This window comes from Microtus pennsylvanicus, chromosome 19, assembly GCF_037038515.1.
Source record: "Microtus pennsylvanicus isolate mMicPen1 chromosome 19, mMicPen1.hap1, whole genome shotgun sequence".
NCBI classification, from domain to species: Eukaryota; Metazoa; Chordata; class Mammalia; order Rodentia; family Cricetidae; genus Microtus; species Microtus pennsylvanicus.
Window position 1 is genome coordinate 21,828,378 of NC_134597.1, and position 15,164 is coordinate 21,843,541.

The following is a 15,164-nucleotide window of genomic DNA, read 5'->3' on the forward strand; positions in this document are numbered from 1 at the left end:
TCAGTGATGGCATCAAGAGTTTAAGGAAGAAATGTCCAAATACTTTCGAGGATTCTGATTAGCCAGGTAACGGGAAGAACAGATATGAAAACTATTCAACAGAGATGGTAAGTTTCATTTATTGCAAAAGTGAGCTGTATTTTATAAAACTCAATAGGTATAAATTATCAAAAAAAATTATTAAAAGCATCCTCACAGTTTGCAATTAATTACAAGATCAGCAGTCAACGTGCCCTTCTCTCTGTTTGTACTTGTGATCATTACTTGATAGCAATGGCATAAACTGGGAGGCGCACACAAAGAATGCAGGTGCAAGTCCAGTAGCAGACCTGATAGCAACTCATGGTTAGAAGATTGTGAATTAGATGGTGGCGTGAAAGCCAAGATAGACTGTGGACTACCGGTAAGCCAGAAATTAATGATGTCCTGTTCCTTTCGTCCTTCAACCATCTCAACACCTGTTATGTGCCAGGTACAGCACACAACATTGGTCACACAAAGACAAGGCAATACTTGTCTGTAAATATATTCATACACCCACAGCCTGATGTCTATCAAGAAAAAGGAGTGGGAATGTCAAGTGGAGAAAGGAAGGGACAAAGAAAGGAAAGGCGGGACCAAGGGATGAAGTGAGATCATAACTTAGAAAGATATATTGTTGAATAAGATAACAGTCAAGAACCAAACTAACTCCTGAGTAAATTGGGAGCATGAAGACTTTAGGGGAGGGTTGAAGGGGGAGGGGAGATGCAGGGAGGGGAGCAGAGAGAAATGTAGAGCTCAATAAAAGTCAATAAAAAAAGAACCAAATTAACAAATGGTTCTGCCAAATATGTCATCAAATTCCAGCACTCCACCACACTCCACCCCATGAAATAATGGTTTGCTCTAACCTAATAAACTGCTCTGTATCTTGGCTTTACCACAGATATTACCTCTGACTTTTCACAGTTAAGAGTAATGCCCCCTCAAAAGGCAACGAACAACAAACGGCCAGGAAAGATAACACAGAAACTGGTGCTAGAGAGCACTTCAGCAGATAGCAACTTCAGGGGCACGACAAGAGTCACAACTGTTTCTGCCGATTAAATGAGGCAAAGAAAACCAAGTATACTAAATGCAATATAATGTCAAGTCTTTAGATATACTGTATCGTTAATTTATAAAATTCCTACATCAGACCTATGTAGAAGACAGTTTCTAATATTTTTGTTTTATAAATAACATAAATGCTGCTATAGGAAACACAAGTGCTCTTTTTCCATAAAAATACCAGGATTTCCGTGACACTACAAAGTCAAAGATGGAAATGCATCAAACACTTTAGAAGGAACTGCCAGTGTTGATCAAAGGACCATCTTCTACATTTTCTTAGTATGGCTAGGACTATTAATGTAACAGTCAAGGACATGGGCTGCCCTTAAACTAATTAGTCTTTATAAACATTACAATTCTTATTATAGTCTAGCACAATACCCTCAGCAAAAGCTTCCTTCTGTGGGGCTCAGGACCATGTTTTATGCTACTGACTTGTCCAAAATGATCACATGGCAAGACCAGCAGAGAAAAATCTGTCCAAAGAATACTACATTATAGACTAGCTAGCAGCCTATGAAGAACCCTAACATTACATAAAAATTTGCTAACTATACCCAATTTAACTAATCACACTTTCCCTTACAAGCCTGACAAGCTACCAGCTAAAAGGTACAGAAAGGGCAGGAAGCAGACATACTGGCAGCTACAACTATATTGAGAAGACAGGAAGTGAGGTAAGTGTTTCAAGTGAGTCTTAGAGGGGCTACAGGAGGAGAAGCAACACCCAGTCGCTAGGTTGCACTGATTTTCCCCATTTTTGTCTCACCTACCTAATGGAGATCTAATGGAGGCAATCTGACTGGATTTCCATGAGGCCCGGTCACTTCCTTCTCCCTTATACTCCCCACATAAAACTTTCAGAAGAACCTCCTCTCCTTACTAGATGCAAGTCAAACAAAATTATGTGCTTGCAACTAAAAAGGAAGGAGAGAGCCTGACTTTAACGAGTGCACACGCACTCGCACACCAGCCCTTAGACAATGGCACGCTGGACGGTAGCTGGCCATCCACGCCTTCTGATTCCCACACCTACTTGCAGCATCTGTAGTTGAGATACTGTTACTGACCCCTATGACTAGTCTCAGATCTCAAAAAGAATGCTAAACCTTAAAAACTAACAACAGAGAGCTGAGGAAAAGGTAAAGCGTCTGCTGTGCAAGCATGAAGACCTGACTTCAGATCCCAGCACGCAACTCCATAAAGTCAAGCATGACAGCCCGTGTTTGGAACAGGGCAGGAATGTGGGGAAACTGGTAGAATCCCCTAAGCTTGCCAGATTCAGTGAGAGGCCCTGTCTAAAAACAGTCATGGAAGACACCTGCTATCAACCTCAGGCCTGCATATGTACATGCACAAACAGACACACCAGCATGCACACGTGCACACACACAAAAGATAAAACCTCTTCGTCATAAATTCTACACTTCAATATTAACAAGAAAGAAACCATCTCCTTTAAAAGCTCCCTGCTGTGTGCACAGTGCATGTGTGAAGACTGTGTGCTAAGTGAACTGGCGTTCTTAGAATCACACTGAATAAGCACAGGTTAGTCAAGGCAGTCGAGCACAGAAACGATAACTGGCAGATATGAAGATATCCTGTGGAAAGTGAGACCTCCTGGCCTACCTCATACCCTGGACCCTGTCACACAACAGATCATGCTCAGGTATTCTCAACATGATGTCCACAGATACCCAGTAGGCAGCATGCCATGGAACTCAATATATTTAATAAACAAAAACTATGAAAATAACTCCCCTACAGAAACTTCTATTTCCCTAACTACCTCTATGTAAAAAAATTAGAGGACGCTCCTTTCCCTAACCATCCCCACCTCACCCTGCAATCCAGTTACCTGTGCACATAGTGCCTACTGCTTCAGTTCTTTTTCCCTTAGAGATACTCCATTCATAATCCAAGTTACCAGTCACAACTAGCACACACTTTGAGTTCAAGACTAAGGCACCTTAATACTGAACAAGAATCTCAATTATTTCTAAAAGACATTTGCAGAGCTGAGAATGTCTGGCTAAACGATACAGTTCTATTGCTCAGAGCTAATTTATTTTCAGTATATTTCCAGATAGAAAGTAACAAAGTTCCATATTCAAAACCCCAATTATAATGAAAACTACATGCACTTTAAAGTTCATTCTTACATAATATCTCATCTGGACATAACATTATTAGATACTCTGAAAGCGTTGACAGATTATATGAACACTCAAGGTAGAAGGCTGGTTATTAGTGCTAAGCATCCAAAACAGGGCTTTTGTATTTTGAGAGGTGGCTAATTTAACCATATCATTCTGTACTTAAACATTATTTCATTTGCCATAAATATTCCTCACATACTAGACAAGTTTTGATACCAGCATTTGAGTACCAGAATCGTCATGAAGGGCTGAGGAGGAGAAGATTCAGGCCAGCCTAAGATACAGAGTGAGACCCTATCTCAAAACAGAAAGGGCTAAAAAGAAAGTTCAGTGGCGGAACACCTATGTCACATTAATAAGGCCCTGGGCTCAATTCCCAGCACCACTACAAAAATAACAAAAACAGCCATATTTCTTAAGTTTAAGATCAAAGATCACCCAGGTCCACAGAGGTGCAAATTGTAACAAGGAAAGCTCCAATGTCAAAAACAAGATCAAGCTGGTCAGGTTTGTGAGTAAGTTCTTTCAGCAGGTCACTTTAACGGCAGAGCCTTAACTGAAGTTTGCAGTGCTGCCATCAATGACTGCCACTGGGTGGGCTTGTTCCTTATCTCCTCATAGCCGTAACCAGACATTGCTGACTCAGACAGTGTGCCCTGAAAACTATTCCTTCAGTAAGTGAATGACTTCTTTCAAACAGTACAAAATATCTATAAGGCTTTATTTTTAAAAATCCAACAATTTAGCTAATATTTGTTCCCAGTCGGTATTTTGCACATGATCAGAAATACGTGTGACAGAACAGATGGCAATGAGATGTTGGAAACAGATGGATGGTTACAGGGTAAGGCCATAAAAACAAAGCTTGGTTTATAATGAACATGCTTTTGAATACTCCCTAACATCTTTTCAAGAGACGTGAAAAAAACTGTAAGAAAGATAAGCTCCTAATATCTGATTATTCAGTACAAACGCAACAGATGTGGTGTGTAACAAAGTTCTCTCCCAATGCATAAGTTCCCATCTAAACTTAATTTAGTAGTAATGATAAAGTTCCCAGATGACTCTGCCTTTCAAGCCTTTTCTAGAAATAACATCTAACACCTATAGTAACATGCCAGGCACCGTTCTCAGAATTTTGCATGTAGCTTCCATCTCTTCTGAAAAACTCATCCAGTAAAGCACACCAGTGCTGTTTTATAGGTGAAATGACAAAGGCAGAGGACATCAGAGTAGATCTAAAAAGGCCACAAGGGAAAGAATTTGTGGATCCAAAATGCTACCAACTAGTCTAGCTCCGGCTTATTGCCATAAGCTACCAGAAGATAACCATGTATTGAATCGCTCTGTATTTGGTAAGATGGACAGATGTTAAGGTGTGTTGACTAATGGTGCACACTGTTTCCTAGTGGCTATGGGGCATTAATGTTACTGAACTTCTCCAAGCTTCAGTTTTCTTTCTGTATAATGGGGAATAATGAAGAAACAGGTCTTATGTCATAGGTCTATTAGTAGTTTAGAGACATTACACATGTAAAGTGTTAGCCAAGTGTGTGGTACACAAGTATGCCATAAATATTAGTTATCAGTAAGACTTATCTTCATTCTCAGAAACTCTTCATAGAGGTAGTATTTTCTAAAGCAAAACTCACCAATATTGAGATAATGAAGAGAGCTAGATGCAAACATGGTAACACACACCTCAACTCCCAGCACTAGAAGGCTAAGGTAGAGAGTTGTGAATGTGAGGCCAGCACCAGTTACAAGGTAAAAACCAAAAATGTGTTAGGTATTGCAGGAACTTGAACAAATCAGGCCTGTGACATCAAAAATATACAAATACCAAATACTCTCTCTGGGCTTTTTCCTTAACCAGATGCACCTATGATTTGAAGTTCTCCTTTGCTTCTGAAGGTATGGTATCAAAAACAGGTAGAGAAGGCTGAAGACACTCCTCCTCCCAAATTCAGTGTGAAACACTGACGCTTCAGAAGAAAATGAACTGCATGCTCTTATCCTTACCTCCCCCAAAATGGTTTAGCTATCTGGGACTAATGATCTCCTTTAAATCAAACCGAAGGGGAAAAGCAAGGTAAAAGCTAGAAGCTCAGAAGATAAAGACGCAAATTAGAGAGGAAAGATGAATTAGAATGGGAAAATATTGATTAGTAAGTTTAAGAAGACGTGTTTTCATTGTGCATCTTAGCATGCGCTTCAGAAACCAACTGACTGCTTCTAAGATTGCCTATCCTACATATTTAGCGCACAAAACCAGAGTGCAAAGAAAAGCACAGAGCACAAGAGGGCTTTTGTCTAAGAGCAGAGACAACATTATACTATGTATCCTACAGCTTAGCTTAGGATCAACTCTCAGAACCAAGGCTAAATCATAATCCTGATAAACTATGGAGTCCATTAGAGAAATAACTTCCACAACTCCAAAAGAAAAGGATCTGAAGTACTCCTGCGGGCCACAGTAAGAAACCTAGGGACCTAATTTCTAACTCCTAGGGACATTCCAATGTCGTTGTCAGTAGTGATGCTATCTGAAGATCATTTGCAGTGTCTCAACAGGGAATGATACTGTCTGTTTCCATACATATCTGCCATAGACCTAGAGGATAGCTCCATGTTCTCACAACATAGTCACAGCAAACTGCACAGCCCTCCACGGCTGCATCCTGCCTACAAAGCAATGTAATAAATAATTTCTTTAAAAAATGTGGAAGTACTTTCAGCAGTAAAAAGCAGCCTGTGCAAACCAAAAGCTCAGTTCATACAAACAAAACTATATTAAAAATTAATAATTTATGTTTTCCAGGGGGTTCTTCTTCTTGAAGAACAACAAATCCACCTGTCAGTCTGTCCATTCCGATGAACGCCTGCCTACTACTGTCAGCCAGACCTCATCCAGTTCTCACTGCACTGGTCAATCCAAACAAGGTGAAGTATAACTGTGTGGCTGTTTCTGTTCTTGCCCACCCTCAAGGAGAGAAGGTGTCTTTAGGAAGGAAGATAAACTCTTGAGAAAAATTCCTTTAAATTATCATAAAAAGAGATCTGGTTTTTTCCTAAAATCTTGATCACAAAAGATGGACAAGAATTCATCATTTTCAGCCGGGCGGTGGTGGCGCACGCCTTTAATCCCAGCACTTGGGAGGCAGAGGCAGGCGGATCTCTGTGAGTTCGAGACCAGCCTGGTCTACAAGAGCTAGTTCCAGGACAGGCTCCAAAACCACAGAGAAACCCTGTCTCGAAAAATCAAAAAAAAAAAAAAAAAAAAAAAAGAATTCATCATTTTCAATTTTACAGTAAGAATCAAATGTTATCTAAAGCGGTCATTTAAATTTCCCCTGCCTCTGTTTCCTAATTGCTGGGTTATAGACATGCGCCATCTGGTTTAGAAAAAACTCTTGATCAAATAGCAGCTAAAGTAGATATAATTTTATAACCAGAGACAGGTGTAAATATAAATGACCAGTTTTGGATGACTACTAACTCACTTCAAAGTGCACTAACAAAGTCATATCAACATTTGTTCGTCCAGACTATGCAGAAAAGCTTTGGACACAATAAATCCAAAAGGTAGATGCACAGGTCAAAAAGGAACAGGCAAAACAAATACTTTCAAATACCTTATTTGATCTAAACTGGCTCCAGTTTAGCCTGTTGTCTACTATTACAAAACGCCCCCACCGAGGTCCTCCCACTTTAGGCAAGGTTTTTCCATAATGGCCTGAGGAATTCTGTGGAAGGCACATGTGTTTTCTTCTTCTAAGGTCTTCTTCTGTGGCACAAGAACTATTAAGGGGGAAACATACTTTGAACAGGGGGTCATAAGTAAAGAACTTCCAGTGTGTCTTCCCTCCTCCAACATCAAGCTATTTTTCTTTTCTTCCTACAATAATTACAAGTAAAACAGGCTAGAAAAGGTCAACAGAGTATGTATTGTGTGTAGGAATGCACAAAAAAATAACACCTTGCAAATGTCAAAAATACAGGTTTAATAATGTGCAACTAATGAAGATGGTTTATAAATTAAATGCCACCTACTACACATTTGGTCCCTAAATATATTATGCTATTAGTCATTAAAGTTAGACCTCTAAGTACAAATTTTCCATCTGTGAAAAAGTTATCTGCTTTTAAATTAAAGAGAAATCATTACTTCTTAAAATAAAACTATCAGGATATAATTCAAGTGTAGCTGCTCATCGTCTCTGAGTAGGTTTGATAATCAAACATTTAAGTTTCAACCAATGTACCCATGTCGAAGCACATTTAGCTGAAATAACTTTTCGTCTGGTTTATTTTCATCACATATAGTACATTTTCCAACAAAAACATGTACATTCAATATAGAACATTTCCAGCAACAATTACAGTCTTTCTAGTTTCCTTTCACAGTATATTTTAGTGCAGAGCACTGAGAAGGGTAATGTTCTGCTAACTATAGAAGCATTTTATTATGACCTTCTAGATATTTGACATTTAAAAATTTATACAAAAAGTATACAGATGGACAGGGTCCATTCTAAGTACAGCTGTGAACCTACATAAAAACACGGTATATTTTCTGCAGTACCTTTTAAAATAATTTGACACAAATTACTAAAAAATAAAATATTCCCTAAAATTACAAAATATTGATACACAAAAACCTGCCCAAAATTTCCTAAAGATAGATGTATTTCTTTTTTCCTAAAATCTTGATTACAAAAGATGGACAAGAATTCATTATTTTCAATTTTACAGTAGGAATCAAATATTACCTAAAGTGGTCATTTAAAATTTTTCCTTGGGAGAAAAAAATTAGGAAGGACACCCCTATCTTCCTTTTACAGCAACATTTAAAGAACTAAACTAGAAACATAAGAAGTGGTTGCACATGGATTGTCTGCATCTATAAAATATCAGTAAGCTATTTATTACCTTCATATAAACATTAGTAAATGTGTTCTTTAAAAAAATAGGAACTGAGAAATAAGATAGCATCTACCATTAAAGTGCTTTATATAAAATTTAAGGAAAAATAGGGGAATGTTTCATTTTCATAAAAACTTCTGATGTTTTTACAAATGATAAATGTAATAATGATCTATGCATAAAATGAACTGGAACTTTCTTTGTAGTATATATTTTAGAATAAAACTTTCAAACATTTAAGTGCTAAAGAAAAACTCAAATATAAATGGATGCAAAATAATTATAAATATTCAGTAGGCTACTAAATATTCATAATATATTGATACTAATTTGTCTTTTGATCCCAACATACTTCCTACAAAAATCATATTTACCTATATAATCTAGATAAAATTTGCATGTAAAGTGAAATAAACCACTAGAAATACAAAGTTTCAATCAATTAAAAACTATTATTTTCTTCAGGTTGTTGATCACTTTAATCAACAAATTTGGAAAGCAAAATTCCCAACATTTTTGTAGAAATTGTAGACCATATGTACAAGGTCTATGAAGACAAAATATAATATCACAGCTACTCAAAAGTGCTGGAATGGGCATTGCCTTTAGAAACTGGTTAGATGGTTATTGTTTTAGTCAGAAATCAGCAGTTACAGTTGAAAATTTATGAAAATGTTCTTTTTTTCCTCATAGTACCATGTGAAGACGTTTAGTGGTTCTAACAACTTAAAGTCTTTCCACAAAAATGAACTCCAAACCTTTTCGTACATCACTTGAAGTTATCTGAGGAGAAATAGGAATAAATGAACACTTTTGAGTTTACCAATAAAACCTTGGTCTTAAAATTGCACAACAGTAAAATGACTTCTAAAAGATGGTTTTACCTCAAGTTTCCACACAAAGACAATGTGACAATCAAACCACATGGCATGCTAATCAGCACTCAACTAAGGCCTTTGCATTAGAGCCCATATCTCAAGCTTATTTAATACTAAGTGCATAGCCGTCTAATTGCGAGGGCAAAGGCTGCTAGCAAACTTTAAAAATACAGACTTACGAAAACAAGTACTGGGAGTCTACTTCTTATCTTCTTAAAATATTTAATTGTTCCAAAACTTTCTTTAAAAAGTAGAATTGTTCTTTCTTCCAAATAGGGATTTTGCTTTCCTTTTGGTCACAATCTCTCTCTCTTTCTCTCTCTCTCTCTCTCTCTCTCTCTCTCTCTCTCTCTCTCTCTCTCTCTCTCTCTCACACACACACACACACACACACACACACACACACACACACACACACCACACACATCACTTCTGAATAATACTAACTACGTTGAAATGGTCACTTACAAGTTTATTAAACAGAAAGGGAAACAAGAGTATACGTATCTAAGGAAAAAAATCTATCCCCTATAGATCAAACCTTCCAAACTCCCTAACATATACTCCCAAGGAGAAGAAACAATTCACTGTGTTTACTAACTTTCCCCGTCCCCGGGAAGCGGTGGGCTAAAAGTAAATAGCCAGTATTAATCCTTCTATATTCCAACTGGGGGTTTCTTCTCTAAGTGCTACACTTTATTTAACCTACAAATTTTTACAATAATTACAGTGCCTTAAAATGTTTTTTCTATAATTATCTCCTTCATAAACTCATTCTGATCTATTTAACTTTCCTGCAATGCATTAGGATTAGTAGATTGAATAAAATTAATAGACTGAGTCAAATTAAACCTGTGCGAGTTAGTTAAACACCAGATTTCTATGTAAACATAGACCAAAATAAATGTATGTATTTTACAACATTAAAACAGAAGCACTGGCCCGTGTCATCTACCTGCAGCTACAGTGCATTGTCCTGTGGGAGGCACGTCCTGAAATTAGCTTTTGTTCCCATGCTACTGGAATAAAGGTCACTGGGAGAGAAAAGCAATAACCATCCATCCCTCTTGCAGTTCCTACTGCTCTATGATTTATGAAAGAAAATATGTTAAAATGGAACCAGCTATAAATTATGGCCAAATGATTTTTTTTTTTAGTTCGATGAGGGGGAGGGGGGAACAAAACTCTGTAACTGTTCCTCACCAGACAAGAGCCTTAGATCTTGTACTTCGGCCTTTGGTTTTGTTTCCTTCAGGTGAATTGGTAGCATTTGCCTTATGAGTTTTCTTATGATGTTCAAGATAAGTCTTTTTGGCAAATGCCTTTCCACATTTATTGCATCTGTGAAGAGAAAAGTTTTTTGTGACTTTCACTTCAATACCGACGTCAGCTACTTCATACTTTTTACTAGGAGAATTGGAAGTGGCGTCATGTTTGGAATCATTATGTCTCGCTTCATCCCTTGAAGGGCCTCTTTTTGCCACTTTGTTTAGAACAAAATCAATAGGCTTTTTTATAGCTCTGATCTCTAAGCTGGCTGTTATCTTCCCAAGGTAGCGAGATGACTTTTTATGAACCACAGTTATATGTCTTATCACATCACGTTTCCGACGAGTTTCGTAAGTGCAGAGAGGACACTTGTAGAATTTAACATAAATGTTATTCCCATCTGTGTGCAGCTCAATGTGTTTAGTCAAGTTCTGCTTGGAAGTAAACTGGCGTTTACAGAGTTTACAGTAAAGTTGCTTAAAGTCAAAGCCAGCTGAAAGTTTTGGCTTCCTGGCTTTTGGCTGACCACCTGCAGCCGAAGGACTAGCTGGTTTAGGGCTTTCAGAGTCCTGTTTAACTTTATTTTTCTGTGTTGTTGGTGTGTTCTTCTTCTCATTTGAATGATTTGTTCCCTTTAATCCATTCTGTGGAGAATGGCTAATAGAAGGAGGTGAAGACCCTGCAGTGTCTGCTGGTTCAACTTTAACTTTTATTTCTGAACTGCTGGCAGTATTATTCGGCCCTTTCTCTCTTTTAGAATTTGCTCCAGAAAGAGTTATCTTGTGGACAATTTGCATATGTCTCTTCAGCATTATCTGTGAACTGTATTTCCTCTTGCAAAGGAGGCATTTACATGTAGTTAAATTGTACTCAGCCTTTGAAGACTTTTGTTTTCGAGTCTTAAAAGATTTTTTAGGAGAAGCGGAATCCAAGAACAAAGGTTGCCCAGGCTTTGTTGCTATATCAGGAGTAATTGAGTCCCTCCTCAGTCCTCTATGAACTTCATCAAAATGCCTCCTTACGTTCGCTTTTGTAGCAAAGGATTTACAACAAACTGGACAACTCCTACTTAAGGAGACCAGAACACTCTTACTGCGTCCTTTTAAAGACTGGTTTGGAGTCTTCCGCGTCTCAATGTACTTTTTTAGTTCTTCCATCTTTTTCTTGTGTACTTTTCGAATGTGACGACGGACACCTCGTCTAGAATTGAATTCTTTCCTACAAAGACAACATATCAACTGGTGACCAAGGTCAGAACTATCAGACATTTCCAAGTCAGCCTGTGATTCCTGGGGCTGCTCCTCAGAGGGAGGCACAGCTTCATCTACAACAGTCTCTTCAGGAGGAGGCTCCATGACTTCCACCACGTCAGCATCTGTGTCTGGGACAGCTTTTGGCTGTTCTGTGCTTGTCTCCTGTATTTGGACTTCAGTCTGCTCAGGGGTACTGCTTGATTCTGTGACTTCAGCAGGATTATCAGTTCTTGAAATATATTGAAACACTGCATTCTGATTGGTTTCTATGGGTTCTAGCTTAATAATATACTCTCTCTTGTCCACTCTTGGATATATGGCTTCTAGGAGATCATTTATGGCTTGGCTTTGCTTATCATTTACATCAGGAAGGTCTGTTAAAGGAAAAAAACAACTGTTTTTAAGCTGAAATAATTAACTTGTTCTAACCCTTGAATATTTTAAAATATATAAGGAAGCTTATGTTTTAGTAGTGCATGTATCTTTTTACAGCACTTTTTTCAGCATTTTATGAATATAAAATCTAGTTATTAACTAAATTAAAACTTTGCTGTAATTTACCATCAGATGAGAAAAGTAAATCTGAAGAGCTCCTTCTAAGTTCCCTTATTATAAAATACATAAGCATATGGATGGTAAGTCCTAAACGATAAAAATACTATTATTTATTTTTAGTCTAAAAATTTTAGAGTACCAAAGACAACTCAAGTTCTTACAACCCAGGATGGATATAATATCAGGCAGGATATGATATATATAAATGATTTTTAATGTGATATAATAGTATTTTAGCTAATATAAGTCTAATAAACAATGTAACTTAATTCCACTGAGACACTTGGAACATCTCACAGAAATAAAAAATGTCTGCAAGTCAACATAAAAGGCTAAAAAGAAAAAAAAAGCAGTCTTAAGCAATTTTCTCAACATGACAAAACTTTACTGAAAAAACTGGTTAAAAACTATTAGTTTACAAATAAATCTAGTTTTATTTATTTGTACAATAACTACCCCCTCTACAGGCAACCAAAAGGTCTGCTGCAACAAAGCTGGCTGGCATCAGTTATATTTCCACATGTAATTCTAAAATCTAGTTACAAATACTGAATCTAATAACTATTTAGAAATCACAACACAATCCATTATAGTTCTAATCCTCTTTCCCTTTTCCCTCATTTTTCATGGGTGTGAGTATGTTTACATATGTGGGTGCTTGTGTGGGGATGTATGTGTATATGTATGCTATGGAGGCCCGAGGCTGTGTTCACATAGGCTTGTGGAGGGGTCTATGGCTTGTGTGGGGGTCTATGTATGCTATGGAGGCCCGAAGCTGTGTTCACATAGGCTTGTGTGGGGGTCTATGTATGCTATGGAGGCCCGAGGCTGTGTTCACATAGGCTTGTGTGGGGATGTATGTGTATATGTATGCTATGGAGGCCCGAGGCTGTGTTCACATAGGCTTGTGGAGGGGTCTATGTATGCTATGGAGGCCCGAGGCTGTGTTCACATAGGCTTGTGGAGGGGTCTATGTATGCTATGGAGGCCCGAAGCTGTGTTCACATAGGCTTGTGTGGGGGTCTATGTATGCTATGGAGGCCCGAAGCTGTGTTCACATAGGCTTGTGGAGGGGTCTATGTATGCTATGGAGGCCCGAGGCTGTGTTCACATAGGCTTGTGTGGGGATGTATGTGTATATGTATGCTATGGAGGCCCGAGGCTGTGTTCACATAGGCTTGTGGAGGGGTCTATGTATGCTATGGAGGCCCGAGGCTGTGTTCACATAGGCTTGTGGAGGGGTCTATGTATGCTATGGAGGCCCGAGGCTAATGCTGGGAGTCAGCCTCCATCACTCTCACCTTTTCCATTCAGGCAGCTTCTCTGAAGCAAACCTAGAACTCCCTAATGTGTCTTGCTAGTCTGCTTGCTTTAGGGATTCCCGTTTCCACTTTCTGAGGCTGGAGTTATAGGCAGGCTACCATGCCCACCCTGTATGCATGTGGGTTCTGGAGACATGAACTCTGATCCTCAAGTGTGACAAGAGCCATTTTCCCAGCCTTTTTTCCTTTTGTAAATAGTAAAGCTTTACTATTATTATGTACCTTCATAAAAGTACATTGCAGAACTGCCAAGAAGAATGCACAATAATCTGGCAGAACCATCTATCACTTGCACTACATAAAAACCTCTACAATCTAAATACAATGAAGAACACGAAGAATAAAATACTACTTTAATTAAAATGTTAGATTTTTAACTGATGCCTCTAAACTACTTTTTAATTTATAGCTCAATAATAAAAAGTCCAATAAGCTCAAATACAAGCACATAAATTGTCTGAAACAATAAAAAATGACCAGGCGGTGGTGGCCTACACCATTAATCCCAGCACTTGAGAGGCAGAGGCTGGTGGATATCTGTGCTTGAGGCCAGCCTGGTCTACAGAGCAAATTCCAAGAAAGTCAGGGCTACACAAAGTAATCCTGTCTTGAAACACCAAAAAAGAAAAAAGAAGAAAGAAAAACATTTAAACATGAAAGTGTTATTATTTTTAGTCTCAAAGTTTTAGACTGGCAAAACCAATCCAAGTTCCCATAACCCAGAATGAATAAAACATCATTAAGAATTATCTTATGAATGTCCATAAGTATAACTATATTCTTCATGTAAAAAATTCTAGACAAATATGAAATATTTATTTTATCTATCCCCTATAATATACTTAACATAGTTTGATAATAATTAAAGAAATATTTTGCTCTTCAGTTTTTGCATTCTATCTCCCTACCAAAACCTTTTTTAAAAATTGAGTTTGAAAATGCAAAAAGATCTACAAAATATCTATGGTATCAGGCTAATAAGTGTCTCATTTTTTTAAGTCCACCAAGTTTAAATCCCTGAACAAGAAATAATGAAGTTACCTTGTATTATTATGTTTTAAAGAACTTATATTCTTTAAAGCAAGAAAATAATAATACTATACATGTTTATTATTTATTCATACAAAAAAGTACATAAATTCAGACATTTAGTGCCACAAAGACTATTAGCATGCTACCTGCCTTAATCACAAGAAGTACTGATGCTGTTAGTTTACATACACTCTAACACTATGTGACATCTAAACACATTCTGCTAAGAACAAATCTGATCTTCAAATTAAGATCCAGAAAACACTAGAAAAATTAATAAATATTTCAATTGTTCTCTGCCATTCCCAAAATATCAAGTAATTTACTCATTCTTTGCTATTTATTGGATGCATTCTCATTTACTTAAAGAGAATCTAAGTAAGTAATCAAACATATTTAGCAATAAGTTGTCAAATTGAAAGAAATATACTATGAAATTGCTCCCTTAAAGACAGCATTAATATTGTAACTTTCAAATACTAACTAAACTATATGAACTGCATAAATATTCAAAAACAATCCTCATTACTTCAATACAAATAAATACATTCACAGATTAAAACTCATAAATTAGGAAAATCCAAGTGGAAAGCACTGATATCAAAGTACTATCCAGGAAACTGAATATAACAATGTCAAGTGTTTCATTTTATTCTCCATCACTAAATTATCTAT

At 37.3% G+C, this 15,164-nt stretch overlaps 1 protein-coding gene across 6 annotated transcripts in view; it reads right to left on the reverse strand.

Moving 5' to 3' along the window:
* Positions 1-15,164, reverse strand: part of Znf800 (zinc finger protein 800) — a 49,093-nt gene that overhangs the window by 16,985 nt on the left and 16,944 nt on the right. For 5 of the 6 annotated variants that reach the window (XM_075953872.1, XM_075953875.1, XM_075953873.1 and 2 more), the window contains exon 5: positions 10,262-11,954. In XM_075953872.1, coding sequence (XP_075809987.1) covers positions 10,262-11,954 — 1,693 coding nt within the window. Of the gene's footprint in view, positions 1-7,243; positions 8,964-10,261; positions 11,955-15,164 lie in introns of those variants that run through there. The other variant, XM_075953878.1, reaches the window with a different exon arrangement.